The 17,358-nt window shown below is 49.2% G+C and overlaps 1 protein-coding gene across 1 annotated transcript in view; it reads right to left on the bottom strand.

The window, feature by feature from the left end:
• Nucleotides 1–10,351, bottom strand: part of LOC126540953 (calcium-activated chloride channel regulator 3A-1-like) — a 29,490-nt gene extending 19,139 nt beyond the window's left edge. Inside the window, exons 1-2 of the mRNA XM_072286173.1 lie at nt 10,331–10,351; nt 6,009–6,279 (exon numbers count right to left, since the gene is read on the bottom strand). Coding sequence (XP_072142274.1) covers nt 6,009–6,279; nt 10,331–10,351 — 292 coding nt within the window. The remainder of the gene's footprint in view (nt 1–6,008; nt 6,280–10,330) is intronic.
• Between the last annotated feature and the right edge of the window lie 7,007 nt (nt 10,352–17,358).

The raw sequence follows: 17,358 nt of genomic DNA, 5'->3' as shown, positions 1-17,358 counted from the left end.
GCAGCAGTGGCTGCGACAGTAAGCTGACCCGGTGACCCGATAATGTGGCCGAATGCTTTATAGCGCTTCCGAGGCCGTATCGACCATCCTAGATGATGGCGCTGCATTGCTGCACCAGCACACAAGCTATCGCAACCTGCTGCGCTTTTATTGTTAAGGTCTACTTTCCTCAGGGTGGTGTTGGTGCGTTAACAAAAAGCTTTCATCAGGATTGGATCTAGCGTCTTCTTCCACACCGGGCGCGTTGGCGACCCTCGGTGCTACCGCGCGAACGCGCTCGTGTCAGTGCTTCCCGTTGGTCGTCGTTATTATATTATTTAATTTATTAATTAAGAAACACAGAGACGTAGCCAATTTTACAGCGAAGCTGTGAAGTGCAAGGGCCCCCAGGACGTGTGTAGACAGACAACTCCCCATACGTGGGCCGATCAGAAAGGTAGTGCAATGCTGGCCCGACCCACGGCGGTGGTGAAGCAGGCGTTAAGCATTCCCCATACGTGGGCCCATCCCGAAGATAGTGCAATGCCGGGCCCACCCACGGCGGAGGTGGAACAGGCGTTAAGCACTCCCCATACGTGCGCCGATCCCGAAGCTAGTGCAATGCCGGGCCGGCCCGCGGTGGAGGCGTAGTTCGCAATTAAGGAGCCCACATACACAGCTTCACTGGTCATCCTTCTTCACAGAGTGGAAGAGTACTGAGTTTTTCTTTTTCTAATTTGCCCTCATAGAATCGTGAACGACGTCAGACTGGACAAATGTTGTAGCTTCAGCAGTCAAGGCCTCTTCCCGTCGCAACTTTTGCATTGTAGCACTCAACAACGCCTTCGTGGTGCAAGGGCAGGAACGTGCCGAAATTATATGTTACGCATCGAACACGCTGTGTACGTCAGAACATCACAACATTCCCAGGGAGACCTGTAGCAGAGAGAGAGAGAAAATACATTTATTTCTTATGAGGTGGGGAAACTTGCTCGTTGAGTGGAGCCCTTAGTTCAGGGCCGTATTGGCTCGCGCCACTCCGCTTGCCCGCCGGATCAGCCGTTGCTGCTCTTGCGGGTCTAAGATGGTCAGCGCAGTCTCCCAGGGGGAAAGTGAAGGAATTGGGAGTAACCCGGAGGGTGTGGATATTCTCAAGTGCAATGTGTTGCTACTGTGGGCTTTGCTCCACAGTAGAGACAGTATGAGGGATATTGTGTGGGTGTGATGTGTGTAGTACGCGACATGGTGCGGTGGCCGGAAAGGACAGAAGCAGACGGCAAGGAGTGCTCGCGCCGAGGCGAATTCCCTGCTGGAAAGTAAACGACAACGCCGAAGAGCGTCCGGCACGTGAACACGCGGCGCAAGGACAGGAACTGAAAGAAAAAACGCCAACCCAACTAGGAGAAACCACGGAGCGTCAAACAGCCAATCAGAAAATGACGAATCGGCCAGAGCGGGAGCAAAAGTCTGATGCGCTGGAAGAAGCGGGGAGACGCAGGGAGCGTTCCAGGAAGCGACACCAGGAGAAGGTCGGCCACCGGACCGGGAGTTGAAGACAGGCCGTCGGGTTCCGAACCCGAGTCACCAGGACTTCACCCGACCGGGGCCTCCTGCCAACCCGTTCCTGTGCGTCGCCACTCTACCCGATCGTGCCGCCAGCTGCCCAAGGCCGGCGAGCTTCTGCGCCCGTGGGCAGGACGAGAGCAGTCGGACTACGGGCCCGAATTCTACACCCAGCTGCCCCGCCAAGCCGCCTGCCTTCCCTCTCCCAGCCAGAGCTAGCCTGCTCTGGTCACCTGATCAACGGGCCAACGGCCCGACCTTTGGTGAGACCGGCGCCACTTCTCTAGTCATCTTGTCGCCGCGTCTCCACGTCGAGACTATTAAGTGCCCCTGCCATCGTGGACAGCCCGCACTCACGCACTGGTTAACGCCACCCTAGCCCTAAGTGTGTTTCTTACCGCGGGGTCTGTTTGAGTGTTTATTTTATGCCTTCTTTCTATTCTTTATTTTATGCATCTTTCTAGTTTTATCAAAAGTTTGTGTTTGTGTTTTTGAAACCAACGGCTTTGTCCTCAATTAGGTTCTCGGAAGCTCCGCCTCAGAGCACCGTCAGAACCTTTGAACACAAGAACCTGCATCACAGTGAGGTGGAAGGGGTGAAGATAAAAGAGACAGGGTTGTGAATTTTAAGCTGTCGCCAGGTGACGGCGTTTTCTCTATTAAGGTAATTATGTGGTGGGGGAAGTGTCTCCTGCTAGCTCTGTAATGTTGTGGAGTTGCAGTGTAGTTCAGTGGTTCTGTCAGTGCGTCGACTGGGTTGGACAGCTCTTCCAATGGCACCCAGTTAGCGAGATATCGGGCTACCGCATTAGCGCTTTGATTACCACGGAGAGAGGTATGTCCACGTGTCCTGACGATGCGCATCCTGTGTAACGCTGTGGGGTGTAATGCTTTACGGATGCGTTGTGTATAGGGCGTCACCATTCCTTTTGCTAGATTGCTGCAAGTGGCCTGTGAATCAGTGACCACTGTGATGGGTCCATCCGGTGCCGGTATGGTTGAAGCGTATACGATGGCTAGGGCGATAGCAGCTTCTTCCGCCGTGTCACCGTCCACATTGTTGAGCATGGCCGAAGCCCTCAGAATGTCGCTACTATCTAGTGCAACTAGACACACGGCACGTCTTTGTTGTTGCCGGGCCACGTTGGTGTATGGGAGTCTTGCGCTGGAGTTTGAGGTATAGTAGCGGCGCCTAGTGGCGGCGCGGGAAACGACAACTGGGTCGTACCAGCTTGGGTCGTATTGAGCCCTGGCTGTGGCGAAGCACGTTTCTAGGCCCAGTTTTGCGTCGATTCGCACTTTTTTCTGCCCTGTTGCGAGTGCGAAAAGGCTCGTCACTTCTCACAGACCATGCCGACCACGCTGCGAGCTCGCCGCAGCCTATAGTTTAACGAAAACGGACTCTCCGTGTGCAGTGGGATGTAATGCTGGGAGCAGAAGGAATCGGTCCGGAGAGACCTAGCCCAGCCACGAAAAGGCGTCACCGTCATTACTTCTGCGTTGTGGGCTGCCATGAACAAGAAGGCCTGAATCCCAACATCAGATTCTACCGTTTTCCTTCAAGGCCTCGCGAAGTGGAGTTTACGGGCGCGCTGCATAGCTGCAGTTCGTCGCGCTGAGTAAGCGAAACTTCGCGCCATGCTGACTGTTTCGCCTGCCTTGAAGCTTGCTTGATTATCTGCGTTCTAAATTTCGGTCTTTTGCACCTACAGTCCCGACAGCAGACCGACATAGCAGCAGGCATGGCTGGTAATTCACGATTGTAGACCCGGCCACAGCGACAATTAACAATTCGACCGATGCGAAGTGGTGAAGTGACCAGGTGTGTGCAAATGACCACAAATGGCCGGGCTGATTCGGTGACAATTCACTACCCCACTACGAGCAGTACAGGTTAGAAAGTTAAATGTGCTCATACTTGACCTCAAGCCAGCATGTTGAGGCAGCGCAGCAATGTAGTATTGATTACAGCAGATCGATGTTCGAGCGCTGTCATTAAAAGTTACATCAAGCGAGCAGCGCACGAGCTCGCGCTGCAGCGCGATTCGCACGTATACGTGCGAGTTCATATGCATTGCATCAGTTATTTATCAAAGCTAAAGGGACAGATGGTTGCTACCACAGTGCAGGTATAACTACTTGTCTGGCGGCATGCAGTCAACAAAGATTGCGGAAGGCCTGCCGTTTCGCGGCATGTCGAAAGACCGCTGCCGTCGCGGCGCGTACGATCGTGCGCTCGAGCAGTTCGTACATCGCGGCGCGTACCGTCGTGTGCTCGAGCAGTTCCGTACACATGATGTCTGCTTATTGCTGCTGTGGATTCATTTATAGCAAGCATTTCCTCGCGTTTGTGCGCCTGAATCGGGCAGCGTGCAAACCTTACGTGAAGTTCTACTTCGTACGCGACTCGCTTCACTTGCGATTGACACCGCGCTAAAACTTCGCCGCTTAATTCTTAAACGGCGTACACGTATTCGGCACTGCATAATTTCTTGCCTTTACGCAGCGTGCCACCCCTGAAAAAAATCTTCAGCGCCCGATATTCGCTGCAGGCCGTGATAAAACACAACCGAAAGTGACGGGTCCATATTGTAAACGTGCTCTCCGAAGCAGACGACAGAGCTTGGTACGACCCATTTTTGGACGGAGGGCGCTTTTTAGCACCTTTTTCGCAGCGCCCTCTGGGCAATGCAAGAGCCCCATAGGACTGGTGTGTCCTATGTGTCATCGCTAAAGAGTCATGCCAGAACTTGTGCTCTTGCTTGCCTTCGGCTTTTATGACGGTCAGGATGCATATCCCGGGGAATGGGGGCTGGGTGAATTTTGTTTCGAATGCCAAGCGAAAAATGTGCGCGGTCTTCCTGTTGTGGTTTTCTTGGTATCCTAGCCAGGATATAATGAGGTACCCCTGCATTGTTCGTTGTTGCAAATGGCTGATATGGTGACCTTCGATTAGTTCCCGGATGGTGTCGTGCACCCAGAGTCGTAGTAGGAGCTGCGTGGACGCATGTTGGGGTAGTTCCAGCGTTGCCTTTAGTGTCGTACGGAGGAGGGTGTCCATCTGGTGCCTCTCGGTCTGAGTCAGGTTACGATAGGGGAGGTGGTACGTTAATCTGCTAATTATGAGAGCTTGCACGATTCGGAGTACACCTTTTTCTTGGAGTCCTTGTCGACGGTTTGTAATGCGCTTTATCGTGTGTGTTACTAGGGTGATTTGTTGACCTAGTATGTGTAGGGTATGTGTGGCCTTCCCGTTGTGTTGTATGTGAAGTCCTAGTACACGTAGTCTGTCTACCCTTGGGGTGAGGTTGCCATTAAGATGCGATGTGATGGTTGGTGGAATATCGGCCTTATTGCTTTTTTTTAATACAAGCAGGCGTTCAAACTAATCAGATGCGCAGGCGAGTCCTCCGGCTGTTCCATACTCTTGTACACTGTTTGCTGCTTCCTGTAGTGCGTCTTGAATGCTGCCGTCCGGCCCTGTGGTCACCCAGGTTGTTGCATCATCGGCGTACAGGGTGCAGAGTCCGCGCGGCCCACAGCCGTCCTCCGTTCGCCCGCACGTCAACCCTCCATGATGGTGGCAGGAACCCAACGCTAGCACAAGGTTATCGCCATTGTTCCAGACGTCTGTCTATACGCGCGAAACGCATAGCTGTTTGACTGTTAAGACTAAAATGTGTTGCATTGGAGAAAGAGAAATAATTTCTAGCAAATGTATGAAGTAGAATTGCAATTTAGCGTTTCACACGTTTAACAGCAATTTTAAAAAATTGGCATGTTTCAAGAAAATTAAAGTAGAAGGTTTACGAATCCGCAACACTGCACCGTAATCGCGGTTCTGTATAGTCCACCCATTAGAATATCTGAAGCGAACAAATCTGATGTGCGAGTTAACAGCTCACGCGAAATTGTTACCAATTTTGCGAGGGATTTTCAACAGTTCTACGTAAAAATTGACTCTCCGTTTCGAGCGTTGATATTACATCTACTTTGTCCACTTTAGATGTATTACGAGGAGCAGTGTACAGATTTTTGACGTCATGTTTCAGTGCAAACTTAGGAAGTTGTTAATTCGATGCTTTGGTTATTCTTATTTTTCTAATTCGCAATTTCGTTTACCAACAATTGATGACATAAATTGCAGATCCACTTTCCACACTTACAAAATTTTAACTTCTTTTAATTGTAACAAATCTCGTCAGAACCAGTGGTTTCTCTATTCCCGTTCATTTAGATTGGAGATTCAGAACTGGAAGCTTCGTCTTAAGTTTGACTCGTGTCAAAGAAATTACCGTTGTAAATAGCACTGCTTTGCAGGCAATAATAAAAAGTACTGGGTCGAAGTTCACTTTTGTGGAAACAGAAATATTGGCCCAGCATCTCCTGCCTACATCACTGCCCGTGCAAAAAAAAAGGACCACGCCAAACTGAAGCGCAAGTCTGTATTCATAGCCTCAACTTACCTAAGCCATCATCATGCAACTGCACTGGCACAGCGTGTGTCTTGGTGGGCGTCAGTACTTCCGCCTCGACGTTTGCGTTGAGCACGATAGCGACGCCCTTGGTGACGTGCGCGTATATCGTGGCCTGCTTGGGGCTCCGCACCAAATGTTGTACCCTGCACGTTAGGCGCACTGGTTCCACGCTGCTGTCTCTCATCCACGACTCCACGCGGATGCTAGCGCTCACAACTTCGCCACTGGGACTCGATAGGACCAGCGTCCAGTTGCCTGGCTGAGAAGAAAAAAAGAATGTCCATGCAACGTCAGCACTTCGGATGACGTAGGTGTTTCATTGGCTCAGCTAACATCACCCAGAGTTTTCACTACATTTACTTGCTATATGTCACGTAGGGGTAAAGACGTTAGCAAACAACTCATCTTAGGTCCGGGAATTTTATTTATGTGTGCGCCGTCGCCATGCAAGTCATGCGGCGTGCCTTCGAGACGCTAATTCAGAAGGAACACGTCAGACGTTACCCCTGAAACATCACGGAGCCATTAAAGAAAAATAAAGATGTGCACTTAAGCCACAGCAGCTACTCCAGCAGCTACTTCACAGTAGTACTTCAGCAGTTACTACATCTCACAGACCCTTACTAGCATTTTACTAGGTAATTATCAACTCAAGAAATTCACATATCCATGGATCTCAAGTTAGTGAAGGCCTCGTCTTGCTACCTCGTCTTGCCCGCTGTCTATTATGCTGTGCAGCGGCGGTCTCACTCTGACATTTAGATGTGGCAATCATTCCGACAAAGCACATTTTGTATTTTCACTGTTGTATGCAGCAGTACAACCAAATCAGTGTGTATCAAATAAGCAAGAAAAAGGCGTCAAGTCGTTACGGGCTATATCATATCGATCTGGAAACACGACTTCGTGCAAGGCGCAGGCACAGGGCGCATGCACGCATGAAGTACATGCCATGTGTATAGTAACAGTTAAAGATCATGGTAGTCTGCGACAGCCTGTGATATTCATTTACACCAACTTGTTCAAACAGTAAATGCCTCTGCAGGCGTCGTTACTACCTGCGCTCACTAAGATATTTGCGACCTTTGCGACATCCCTTTACTATACCTTATTTAGTATCTGAAGCCATTTTCTTTAAAAGAATGTGTATTCTTCTTACGTATTTACAGTGTGCCATTCAGCTAGCTTCGTAAACTTCTACGAAGCAGGCTCCTACGCCTGTAAGGATATCGGGCGCATCCCAAGGCCCGATATCCATCAATATGTCAAATAACCATCAATATGTCAAATTTACACTACCAAGACACACCCCAAAGGAACCAATGTCTTCAAATGCGCGTCTAGCATTGTGTCACAAGATGACGTAGCTGTACTGCTGCACCGATAGCATATGTCTCACTTACACGCGTACTATAGCTTTCGTTTCACTTTGTGGTCGCACTATGGCAGGCTTTGTTCCTTTATTGGTCTTCATATCGAAAACGGAGACCCATGCCTCCTTTCCTGTCCTTACTCCTTGATCCCATCATGACTGAGTTCATCTTTTTAACCTGGAAGAGTATTATGGCTTCATATGTACGCACATCACGCAATCATCCTCACTCCAATCGGCGAATGGGCGATAGACTGCCGTTTTATGCCTACCTAATGGTGAGGAAACAAGGCGTAGAAAGGTGAGAAAGGTTTCATTTCTTAAAGAAATGGAGCTCACGGCGACGTTTGTTTGTTTTAATGGTGATATTCGGTATAATTTGTGTTTTTTTTTCGCTGAAATATTACGTAGAAAACAAGGCCGGCAGCTTGCGCACATATAAGTGTACTAAAGATCGAAAAGTCAGTCGGCGTCTACGGGCTTAAGGGTTGCGCCATATTCCTGGCGTTTCTTTTTTTTTTTTTTTAACCCGACGCCTGGGGCGAAATCTTATAATAGTTCGGAAAGCGAACGGTTCACTTGGCCTCAGGTGATTGGTCAGAATTGTGCTTGCGTCACCGGCTGTCAGAGACTGCGGGGTGGCACCGCAAATTGTGAACACGTCCCGCACGTGTCAACCACTTTCAAAGAGAACCCGTCGTCAGCGCAAAGCGGAACCGGCGAAGACGCAGTTCGCTTTGGGTTCATGGGCTGCGGCATGGCTGTTGGCTTGCGACAGTGGCCGCGAGCGCCGGCCGCGCTGCCCCGGAGACACGCTGGCGCCGCGCGCGCGTGCGTTGGTTGTTTCGGAATCTGTCACTCGCCCTTGTCTGATCGGCGTTGCTTTTTCAGTGTCGACGACGGCTCGAAGTGCGATACGCATTCGAAGAGATGAAGGAAAATCGTTTACACTGCCCTTGTCAGCTTTCTAAGAACAGCTTTTGCAGGCTGCGCTGCGAACGGGAGGAAACTCGGGTACAAGCGTACCAGTGGCCATTCCTCGGAGGCAAACTATTTGCGCGCTGCGGTTCATCACCATCGGCCTGCAGGTCTGTCGGAAGCGAAGCACTAATCGGAATGACCAAGATCTCTGTTGCCAACACTGTCCACGAAGTTGCTCTCGCAATTATTGTGTTGGCAGGTAGCAGGATTGGGTCAGCTTTCCTATATGACCGGCTGTCACAGCCAATGCCAAGGAGATATTTGCATGGTGACGTCGCATTCCCCGTGCTATCGCTAGCGTGAATAGCTAGCAGATCACCATTCAGCAGTCAGAAGGGCTCAATCTAGGATGCCCCAGCGCTTCCTTCGTTCGGCTGATAAAACTGCAGAATAAGGATGAGAAGACTGCAGATATCTGTTATTTGGCGGCCCGTTTTTCCTGTAGTTCGGGAATGCCGCACTTTCGTCCTCAGTTTCACAGTATAGCACGCACGTTGTAGATTTCGTTTTACACCATAGTCGATTCTTTAACGTCGTCAATACAGGCCGATTCAGGAAAGCAAATACGAAGCGTATAATCTCTGTCGAACATCCACAAACAACGCTTTATATCAATTCAACAACATATAACTGGTAGCGAAGACTAATATGGACCACTGCTAAGTATGGAGTCCATAACTAGCCTGCAAACTATAAAATTAAGTCATCAAAGGTCACACATTACCACGTGATTCGGTGTGGGGCGTTGGACAAGGTCACGGCCGGAATGGTGCATACGACGAGTGGGCTGCTGCTGAAATATCCTAGCTGGAGTTGGGAGGCGAGACGACGTTGCACGACGAGGCACGACCGTATGCCAGGAGAGAAGGCCGGGACCATAGAAACTGTGCCACGGTTGGTGCTCCGCTGGATGCCCCACAGACAAACACAAGGCTTACACGTTGAGCCGTAGGCTCAGGAACACCAAGCGCAGGCAAGAGCCCGGGCCCATGGTCCGACAGGCTGCTTCTTCCGCCGTTGTTGCCTTCTTCTCTTGGCTTCCTCCGTTACAATGGCGCCGCTCCCCCGTACCACGCTCGCGCCACGAGCATTACCGGTAATTATTCTTTTTCTTTTCCTTTTGCGGTTGCTATTGCACGATCATGCTCGCGCCCTCATCGTCGTCGCTGTTGTCTTCCCCTTTCGTGACACAGCATGTGCACCTCATGACAGCAATGCAGGGCACGTATATTGTAATGATCGATTTCATGTTCCATTGCTTTATCACGCGACGCGCCCTGCGACAAATCGCAGCACTAATGGCAGTGCGACGGCGTGTGAGTCATGTGCGAGCCGACGACCAAGAGCGAAAAAGGAATGAAAATTTATATAGACCGCTACTAAAGTCCGCTCTAAGACCGAGTTCACGGTTCGGTGGCACCCATTAGTTAGGGAGTGCGGGCAGTGCATTCCTGGTGCGTGCATTGCGCAAGCTCCGGGTAGCAGACGACATGGCGCTGCATTCATTTATGCTTGCGATGCCACCTGTCGGCTGAGAATGAAAAATAATGACATTAATAAATTACTTCAAGCATTGCGTAAATGCCCGTCGCCGCGTGTTTACACTTTATAACTTGCCAGATAATATTTAATTCATAATTTATATCTAATTATCAAGCAGAAACATTGGCCAGTCCCACGCGCGATATGATGACGCGGACTTCAGAGGTGGTACCCTCTCGTCTCTTGGCAGCGTCCTTCCCGTCTTCCATCTCCAGGCTTGGGAGCGGCCCGTTTAGTGACGCAAGCGCCGAAGTGCACCGTTTCCGAACCATTATAATATTCCGCCCCTGATTGCCGTCCCCGATCGGTAGCGCCGCGGTGGCTCATGTCGTTTTCACGCCTCTGCGGCTCCCTAAACATGCGTATGGGTGAGCGCGCGCGCTTCCGACGGAGCTCTAACCCTCTAAAGACTCACTTTTGCCACATACGCACACATGGCCGTGTCGGATCGATCTATGACGACTGGTATCATCTAGGTGCTGTTTATTCGGCGCAGTGACACACGCCTTGCATGCTTGATATCACAGTCATTGCTTGACCCTTCTAGCGAAAGTGCAATTAATAATATAAAGGACTGCGCACATTAAAGGGGACCTGTATTTGTGAATGCGCAACATAATTCCACTGCTTCTTGGAAGAAATGTTTCACTTTACTGTTATGACCAATTACTCTGAAAAAAGGACCAGCCAATTTTAGAGCGCAGCTCTTAGGCGGCTGTTCCTTTGGCGATCGTCTGCATTGTCCCTTGTAACCGAGCGAACGAACACAGCGAAGGATGAAAGAGCAAACGTGGAGCACGGATGAGAGACAGTGACAGCGAAGACAGCGCGAGGAGGAGAGCCCAGGAGGAGGGTGCAGAGAGACCATAAGGCGGAAAGTGGGGGAGGAGGGCATGACGAAAGCGTGAGAAGAAAAGGGTGGTGCCGCGCAAGACGGGCTTCGCGGCGACGGCAGCTACGAAATGGCCCCAGAGTAGCACGCGTCGTCTGTATGGAAACAAAGCACTACATGAGCGAATGTCTGTTTGTGGCGGCTGCTGCTAATCGCGCCCGTTCGTCACCAACGCGCTGCCTCTCACCATCTCCCGATTAGCGAGCCAGTCACGCCGCACTTCGCTCCGTTCGCAACGTGCCGCACGACTAAAGGCCAGAATACATCATCATCATCAGCAGCAGCCTGGTTATGCCCACTGCAGGGCAAAGGCCTCTCCCATACTTCTCCAACTACCCCGGTCATGTGCTAATTGTGGCCATGTTGTCCCTGCAAACTTCTTAATCTCATCCGCCCACCTAACTTTCTGCCGCCCTCTGCTACGCTATCCTTCCCTTGGAATCCATTCCGTAACTCTTAATGACCATCGGTTATCTTCCCTCCTCATTACGTGTCCTGCCCATGCCCATTTCTTTTTCTTGATTTCAACTAAGATGTCATCAACTCGCGTTTGTTCCCTCACCCAATCTGCTCTTTTCTTATCCCTTAACGTTACACCTATCATTCTTCTTTCCATAGCTCGTTGCGTCGTCCTCAATTTAACTAGAACTCTTTTCGTAATCCTCCAGGTTTCTGCCCCGTACGTGAGCACTGGTAAGACACAGCTGTTATAAACTTTTCTCTTGAGGGATAATGGCAACCTGCTGTTCATGATCTGAGAATGCCTGCCAAACGCACCCCAACCCATTCTTATTCTTCTGATTATTTCAGTCTCATGATCCGGATCCGCAGTCACTACCTGTCCTAAGTAGATATATTCCCTTACCACTTCCAGTGCCTCACTACCTATTGTAAACTGCTGTTCCCTTCCGAGACTGTTAAACATTACTTTAGTTTTCTGCAGAATAATTTTTAGACCCACCCTTCGGCTTTGCCTCTCGAGGTCAGTGAGCATGCATCGCAGTTGGTCCCTTGAGTTACTAAGCAAGGCAATATCATCAGGGAATCGCAAGTTACTAAGGTATTCTCCATTAACTCTTATCCCCAATTCTTCCCAATCCAGGTCTCTGAATACCTCCTGTAGACACGCTGTGAATAGCATCAGAGAGATCATATCTCCTTGCCTGACGCCTTCTTTTATTGGGATTTTGTTGCTTTCTTTATGGAGGACTACGGTGGCTGTGGAGCCGCTATAGATATCTTTCAGTATTTTTACATATGGCTCGTCTACACTCTGATTCCGCAATGCCTCCATGACTGCTGAGGTTTCGACTGAATCAAACGCTTTCTCGTAATCAATGAAAGCTATATATAAAGGTTGGTTATATTCCGCACATTTTTCTATCACCTGATTGATAGTGTGAATACGGTCTATTGTTGAGTAGCCTTTACGGAATCCTGCCTGGTCCTTTGGTTGACGGAAGTATAAGGTGTTCCTGATTCTATTTGCAATTACCTTAGTAAATACTTTGTAGGCAACGGACAGTAAACTGATCGGTCTATAATTTTTCAAGTCTTTGGCGTCCCCTTTCTTATGGATTAGGATTATATTAGCGTTTTTCCATGATTCCGGTACGCTGGAAGTCATGAGGCATAGCGTTTACAGGGTGGCCAGTTTCTCTAGAACAATCTGCCCACCATCCTTCAACAAATCTGCTGTTACCTAATCCACCCCAGCTGCCTTCCCCCTTTGCATAGCTCCCAAGGCTTTCTTTACTTCTTCCGGTGTTACCTGTGGGATTTCGAATTCCTCTAGACTATTCTCTCTTCCATTATCGTCGTGGGTGCCACTGGTACTGTATAAATCTCTATAGAACTCCTCAGCCACTTGAACTATCTCATCCATATTAGTAATGATATTGCCGGCTTTGTCTCTTAACGCATACATCTGATTCTTGCCAATTCATAGTTTCTGGAGTTTCTGGAATACATGGAGCGAATATGCGACGAATAGTCGGCGTTCGACGCCCGGCGGCGTACGCGCGACGATCCGCCGATCTAGCTAGCGCAGAAAGTTCGTCGGGCGTCGACGATACCGGAAGCGGCAAACGAGTGGCGCCCCAAGGCGAGCCAATGAGGTCTCCCTAACCTCCCCGACTTCCGACTAGGCTTCCCCGCTTGTCCGTGTATCCCGATCCCGCTCTATCGTTCACGCCGGTCTCCCACTTTTCGTATTCATGGCATCCAAAGCGGCGCGGCTGGAATTTAACAAGTTAATAACAGCCATGGTTATAGACAAGCTCACGTCCGCTACTTTCGGGTCTGCTTGCTTCGGCCGCGCGCGCGTTGAGCCACAGAACAGAGCCGCAGAGTTGGAGGAGCCGAAAGTTGTTTACCCGCCCAGTGTTGCCACAACGCATAGCATCGCCGCTTTCTTTAAACTACAACGGCACATGAATATCACAAACACATAAAAAACACTATAAATCATTTCTAATCAAAATTTTACGCTTTTTTAGAGTGTTCCGCAGTTCAAAAGCGATAATAGTTGTCGTTAAATTTTTTTGTGTGTGTCATGTGTTTCACTACAGCGCATTTGCCTCGTCTAGCCACACTGATAACAACGCAGCGACTCGCCGGCGGCTGCCGCCGTGTCTTCGCTCCATGTAGCGCAGCCCGACGAACATACGGCGCCGAGCCGCGGCAGATTTTCTGCCGCCCGAACTTCGTCGCGAAAGTTCGCTCCATGTATTCTGGCATTAAGGCTGTCCGCACCAGCCAATAATCGCGAAATGAAAACACGTATAGAGCTGCGCTCAAATTTCGCATTAGGGAGTAACCTAATAGTCGGTGATTTTTTTTTTTACTCCTTGATCGTCCTTATCAAGGTTTTTTCTTTTCTTTAACTGTTGTTGACAGTGCGCCCTACGTCCTTTTTCATCTAAAGTACACTTTGCTAAAGGCTGCAGCTCCTCCAGTGTGCGGGTACGCTCGGCTCTCACCCGTCTCACCCGTGCCCAACATGGCACCAAATTATTCGCTTGGTATCCTGGTAAGATGAGTAGAACTTCATCAAGTTCTGAACGTGTTCCGTAGAGGAACTATTCCGTGTATTTCGGCTAGCTGACATTTTTTTTACAAGAGCAATAAGTGCATTTTTTTGTGTTTGTAATAGTGTGTTGTCCCTTTATTCCTCAGAGCGCTTGAGATCTCATGAATCTCAAGCTTATGCTAATGAGTACAGTATCCAGTGATCCAACTGGCGAAGCACAGAACTGTAGAAATTTCTTTTGCGAAAAGTCCGAGCACGCTGTATACCACGACAGCGGTCATCGCTTTCAAAACTTTAGCAGTGTGGTTCTGCAATGTCTATGGCAAGCAACCTCTTTTAGTGGATTCTCTAACTCGCTGAGTGGATCAAGGGGTATGTATGTTGTGTTTCTACTTATAACTAGGCCACCCTCATCTTTATGATCATAACTCCATTACACTTCAGTTACAGCTTTGGCTAGCCGCTCAAGCAACAACAGTTAACATGGTACTGGGCATCCGTTACTTAGTTATTCAGCATGCGTGGACGGATAGTTCTTGACCGTATGCGCAGCTAAGCTTGAATCATGCGCTATACAGCAGTTTTATACAAAGGAAAACTATACGCTACTGCATACAACTAAAGAATGATGAAAACACATGTAAACCTGTACGTACACAAACACATAGAAAAGCTTTACGCACAGCACGTTGCAGAGAGCATATTATACTAAAATGTTGCTACCTAAACATGGAAGAGTATTTATATCCTTGGATTCAACGAGACAAAAGCATTTACTAAACAAAAGCAAACAAATTATGGGGTTTTATATGCTAGAACCACGATTTGATTATGAGGAACGCCGTAGTGGCTGACTCCGGAAATTCGGACTACCTGGAGTTCTTCAACGTGCACCTGAATCTATGTACACGGGTGTTTTCGCATTTCGCCCCCATCGAAATGCGACCGCCATGGCCAAAACAAAAACAGCTACCTCCGTTCGGTTTTCCGCTCAGTTAGTTCAATTCCCGAGCGCGGCGGCTGTCTTCCGATGGGCGTGGAATCGAAAACGCTCACGTGAGGGATCATCCGGCACTGGTTAGAGAATACCAGATGTCAGAAACTATTCAGGCGCCTTCCAATACAATTTATGTCACAGCCGGAGCCTTGCGTTGCGTTTGGACATTAAAGGGCAATCCTGGCGGTTTTTGTGGGTAGGCGGATGTCGATGAAATTCGCTGGTATACATTCCTCTCCACACTTCCGCTATTTCTTCAAAACAGCGGGCTCGTGTGTTGCGCCCATTTTTTTAACAAATGAATTGTATTGTTGTCGCGAACCACCTGCCTTGCCTCCTCCTCCGCTGCTGGTCGCGTTATGTTATCACCTTAATGGTGGTTAGCGAAGAGGATGCTGGGAATTAATGGCAGGCGACAGCGTGCAGGAGTTGACGATGGTGAGAAAATGCTGCTGCCACAAGAAGTTGCGTTCTGTGTGGATGGGCAAGCGATGGAAGGCAAGTAGTGTAGTTGCATTGTTGGCTGCATGAACTTCAGCCCTTGCGCAGATGCACGCACAGTTTGAGACAATATCGGTTGAGCTCAGCCGAAGGTAAGCCTAGCACAGTCGCCGAGTTCGTATGTCTGCTACCGGTGGGCACCTGACCTGAAGATTAAGCCAGCATCAGGAGGAGAAAAACTGCTTTTACAGTTCATATTCGAGCATAGGGATTTAAAATAAACTATTTTTGATTTCGTTAAATAAACACACAGAAAGCGACAAGTGGTGACACGGCGCACTACCAACCCTGAACTTCGCCGTTCTCGAAGGCTGCCAGTCACTCGCCGGCGCTTCCATAAATTAAACGTGGCTACGCACGTGCGTGCATTAGTATGCATTGTTATGCTGACTCATTCTTTAACTTCCAAGATGCACAGCTTGTCTCTTATCCCAAATGGACCAAAAGCGATGCCCCTTTCGATGCAGCAACATAAACAAACCCTTCGTTCTGATGTCAACGATGCCACTACTGGCATCGGCGTTCCCCCTCCCCCCCCCCAAAAAAAAATACTACGCGTTCTCTAAATGAGCAATCATACGCGCATAGTCTTAATCTATATCTACTTTCTAGAACAATAAATTGTGTGCATAACTAAAGCACATAGTATGAGAGGTAGGTAGTACAAAAGCGCGTACTACTCTCCCCTGCTGGCTTTATTCGAACGTGTCTGGGCTCATGCCATCACAAATTATAGGGGAATACGACTGCGCATAAATGCGCCAAATATGCATGTTTTTCTATGGGCTGGCATTATTTTACGTAACCGATGCGTGGCTTGCTTTATATTTCAAGCTAACTACGAGCGGTCGAGGTACCAGCCGATGTAAACTAATGCACCTGTAGACGCTTGGACTATGCATAATCTTGAGTGAATATACATTGCATAACAAGTACATATTCTCTGTATAAGTACACATGCAAATCTGGACAGCAGTGTTCCAAGACATTTTATAGTAGGTGTGCAAAACGCTTTCTTCATAAGGAGTAAAACCATTAAAAAATTTGGAGGGCGCTTAAGTTTCGCCTTTAAGAGTGGGACGCGATAGCATTCAAAGATCCCTGACTGCTTATCACGCTTCCCGTAAACTGCAGCGTATGTAACCGTAACGTTTACCGGGAAACGCTCGCGGAGAACGCTATGCACGAAGGCGGGCTTTCTGGTAGAAACACGGCCTCTTGCGTGGGCTGCAATGCGGCGGAGGCCAGCGTCATCTGGAAGTGTTTCAAGGAAACGGGCGCACCGCTCCGCGTCCTCCGAGATATTCGCGCTCGGTACGCGTAAATGGCGGTCGCCGTGGCCGGTCTATGCATGGTAGAAGCGCTGGAAAATGAATTTAAGTTTTCGCGTAACAGAATTACGTTTTCTCGTATATTCAAATTGCGATCTGACGCCAGCGTGTGTGTAGGGTTTATGTAATCGCACTTTACGATTTTTCTCCATATTTTAGCTTGAGAAACTCATTAGTTCAGTAACTTCCGTGCACGACATGGAGGGCCTGGGTATGGATGATTCGAGAACATTTCTGCCGACATGACGTCCGACGCTGGACGACGACACCGGGTTTTCTGCGGCATGGGGTCCTTAACGCTTTCGCGTTAACAGCAAGTAGCCGCTAGGTATTCAGCTACCTTTGGCCTTGGCAGAGCGATGTGCTACGCTGGGCGACCGGCGTTCTCGGCAACTCGATCTCATGGCGGTGATTCGTTTGCAAACAGCGCTTCGGGGCTACTGACTTCGTCGTAATCATAGCTGTCAGTGTATGGCAGCTCGGAACACATTGCAGAGACGCTCTGCTACCAGACGCGCGACACGAGGGTCTCAGGAACATAGGATGCCGTCCCCCTGGCATGGTGGAAAAAAAAATCCCCGCATTTGCCCTTGAAATGTGTAACATGATATTTCTGGCTATTTGTTTTGTTACGGTAAATGAAGGCCCTGGTAAGATGGAGGTGCGAGCCAGATATTGCGACGTTTTGACA

The sequence above is a fragment of the Dermacentor andersoni genome, chromosome 2, assembly GCF_023375885.2.
Source record: "Dermacentor andersoni chromosome 2, qqDerAnde1_hic_scaffold, whole genome shotgun sequence".
NCBI lineage: Eukaryota > Metazoa > Arthropoda > Arachnida > Ixodida > Ixodidae > Dermacentor > Dermacentor andersoni.
This window is presented reverse-complemented; position numbering and strand designations above follow the sequence as displayed.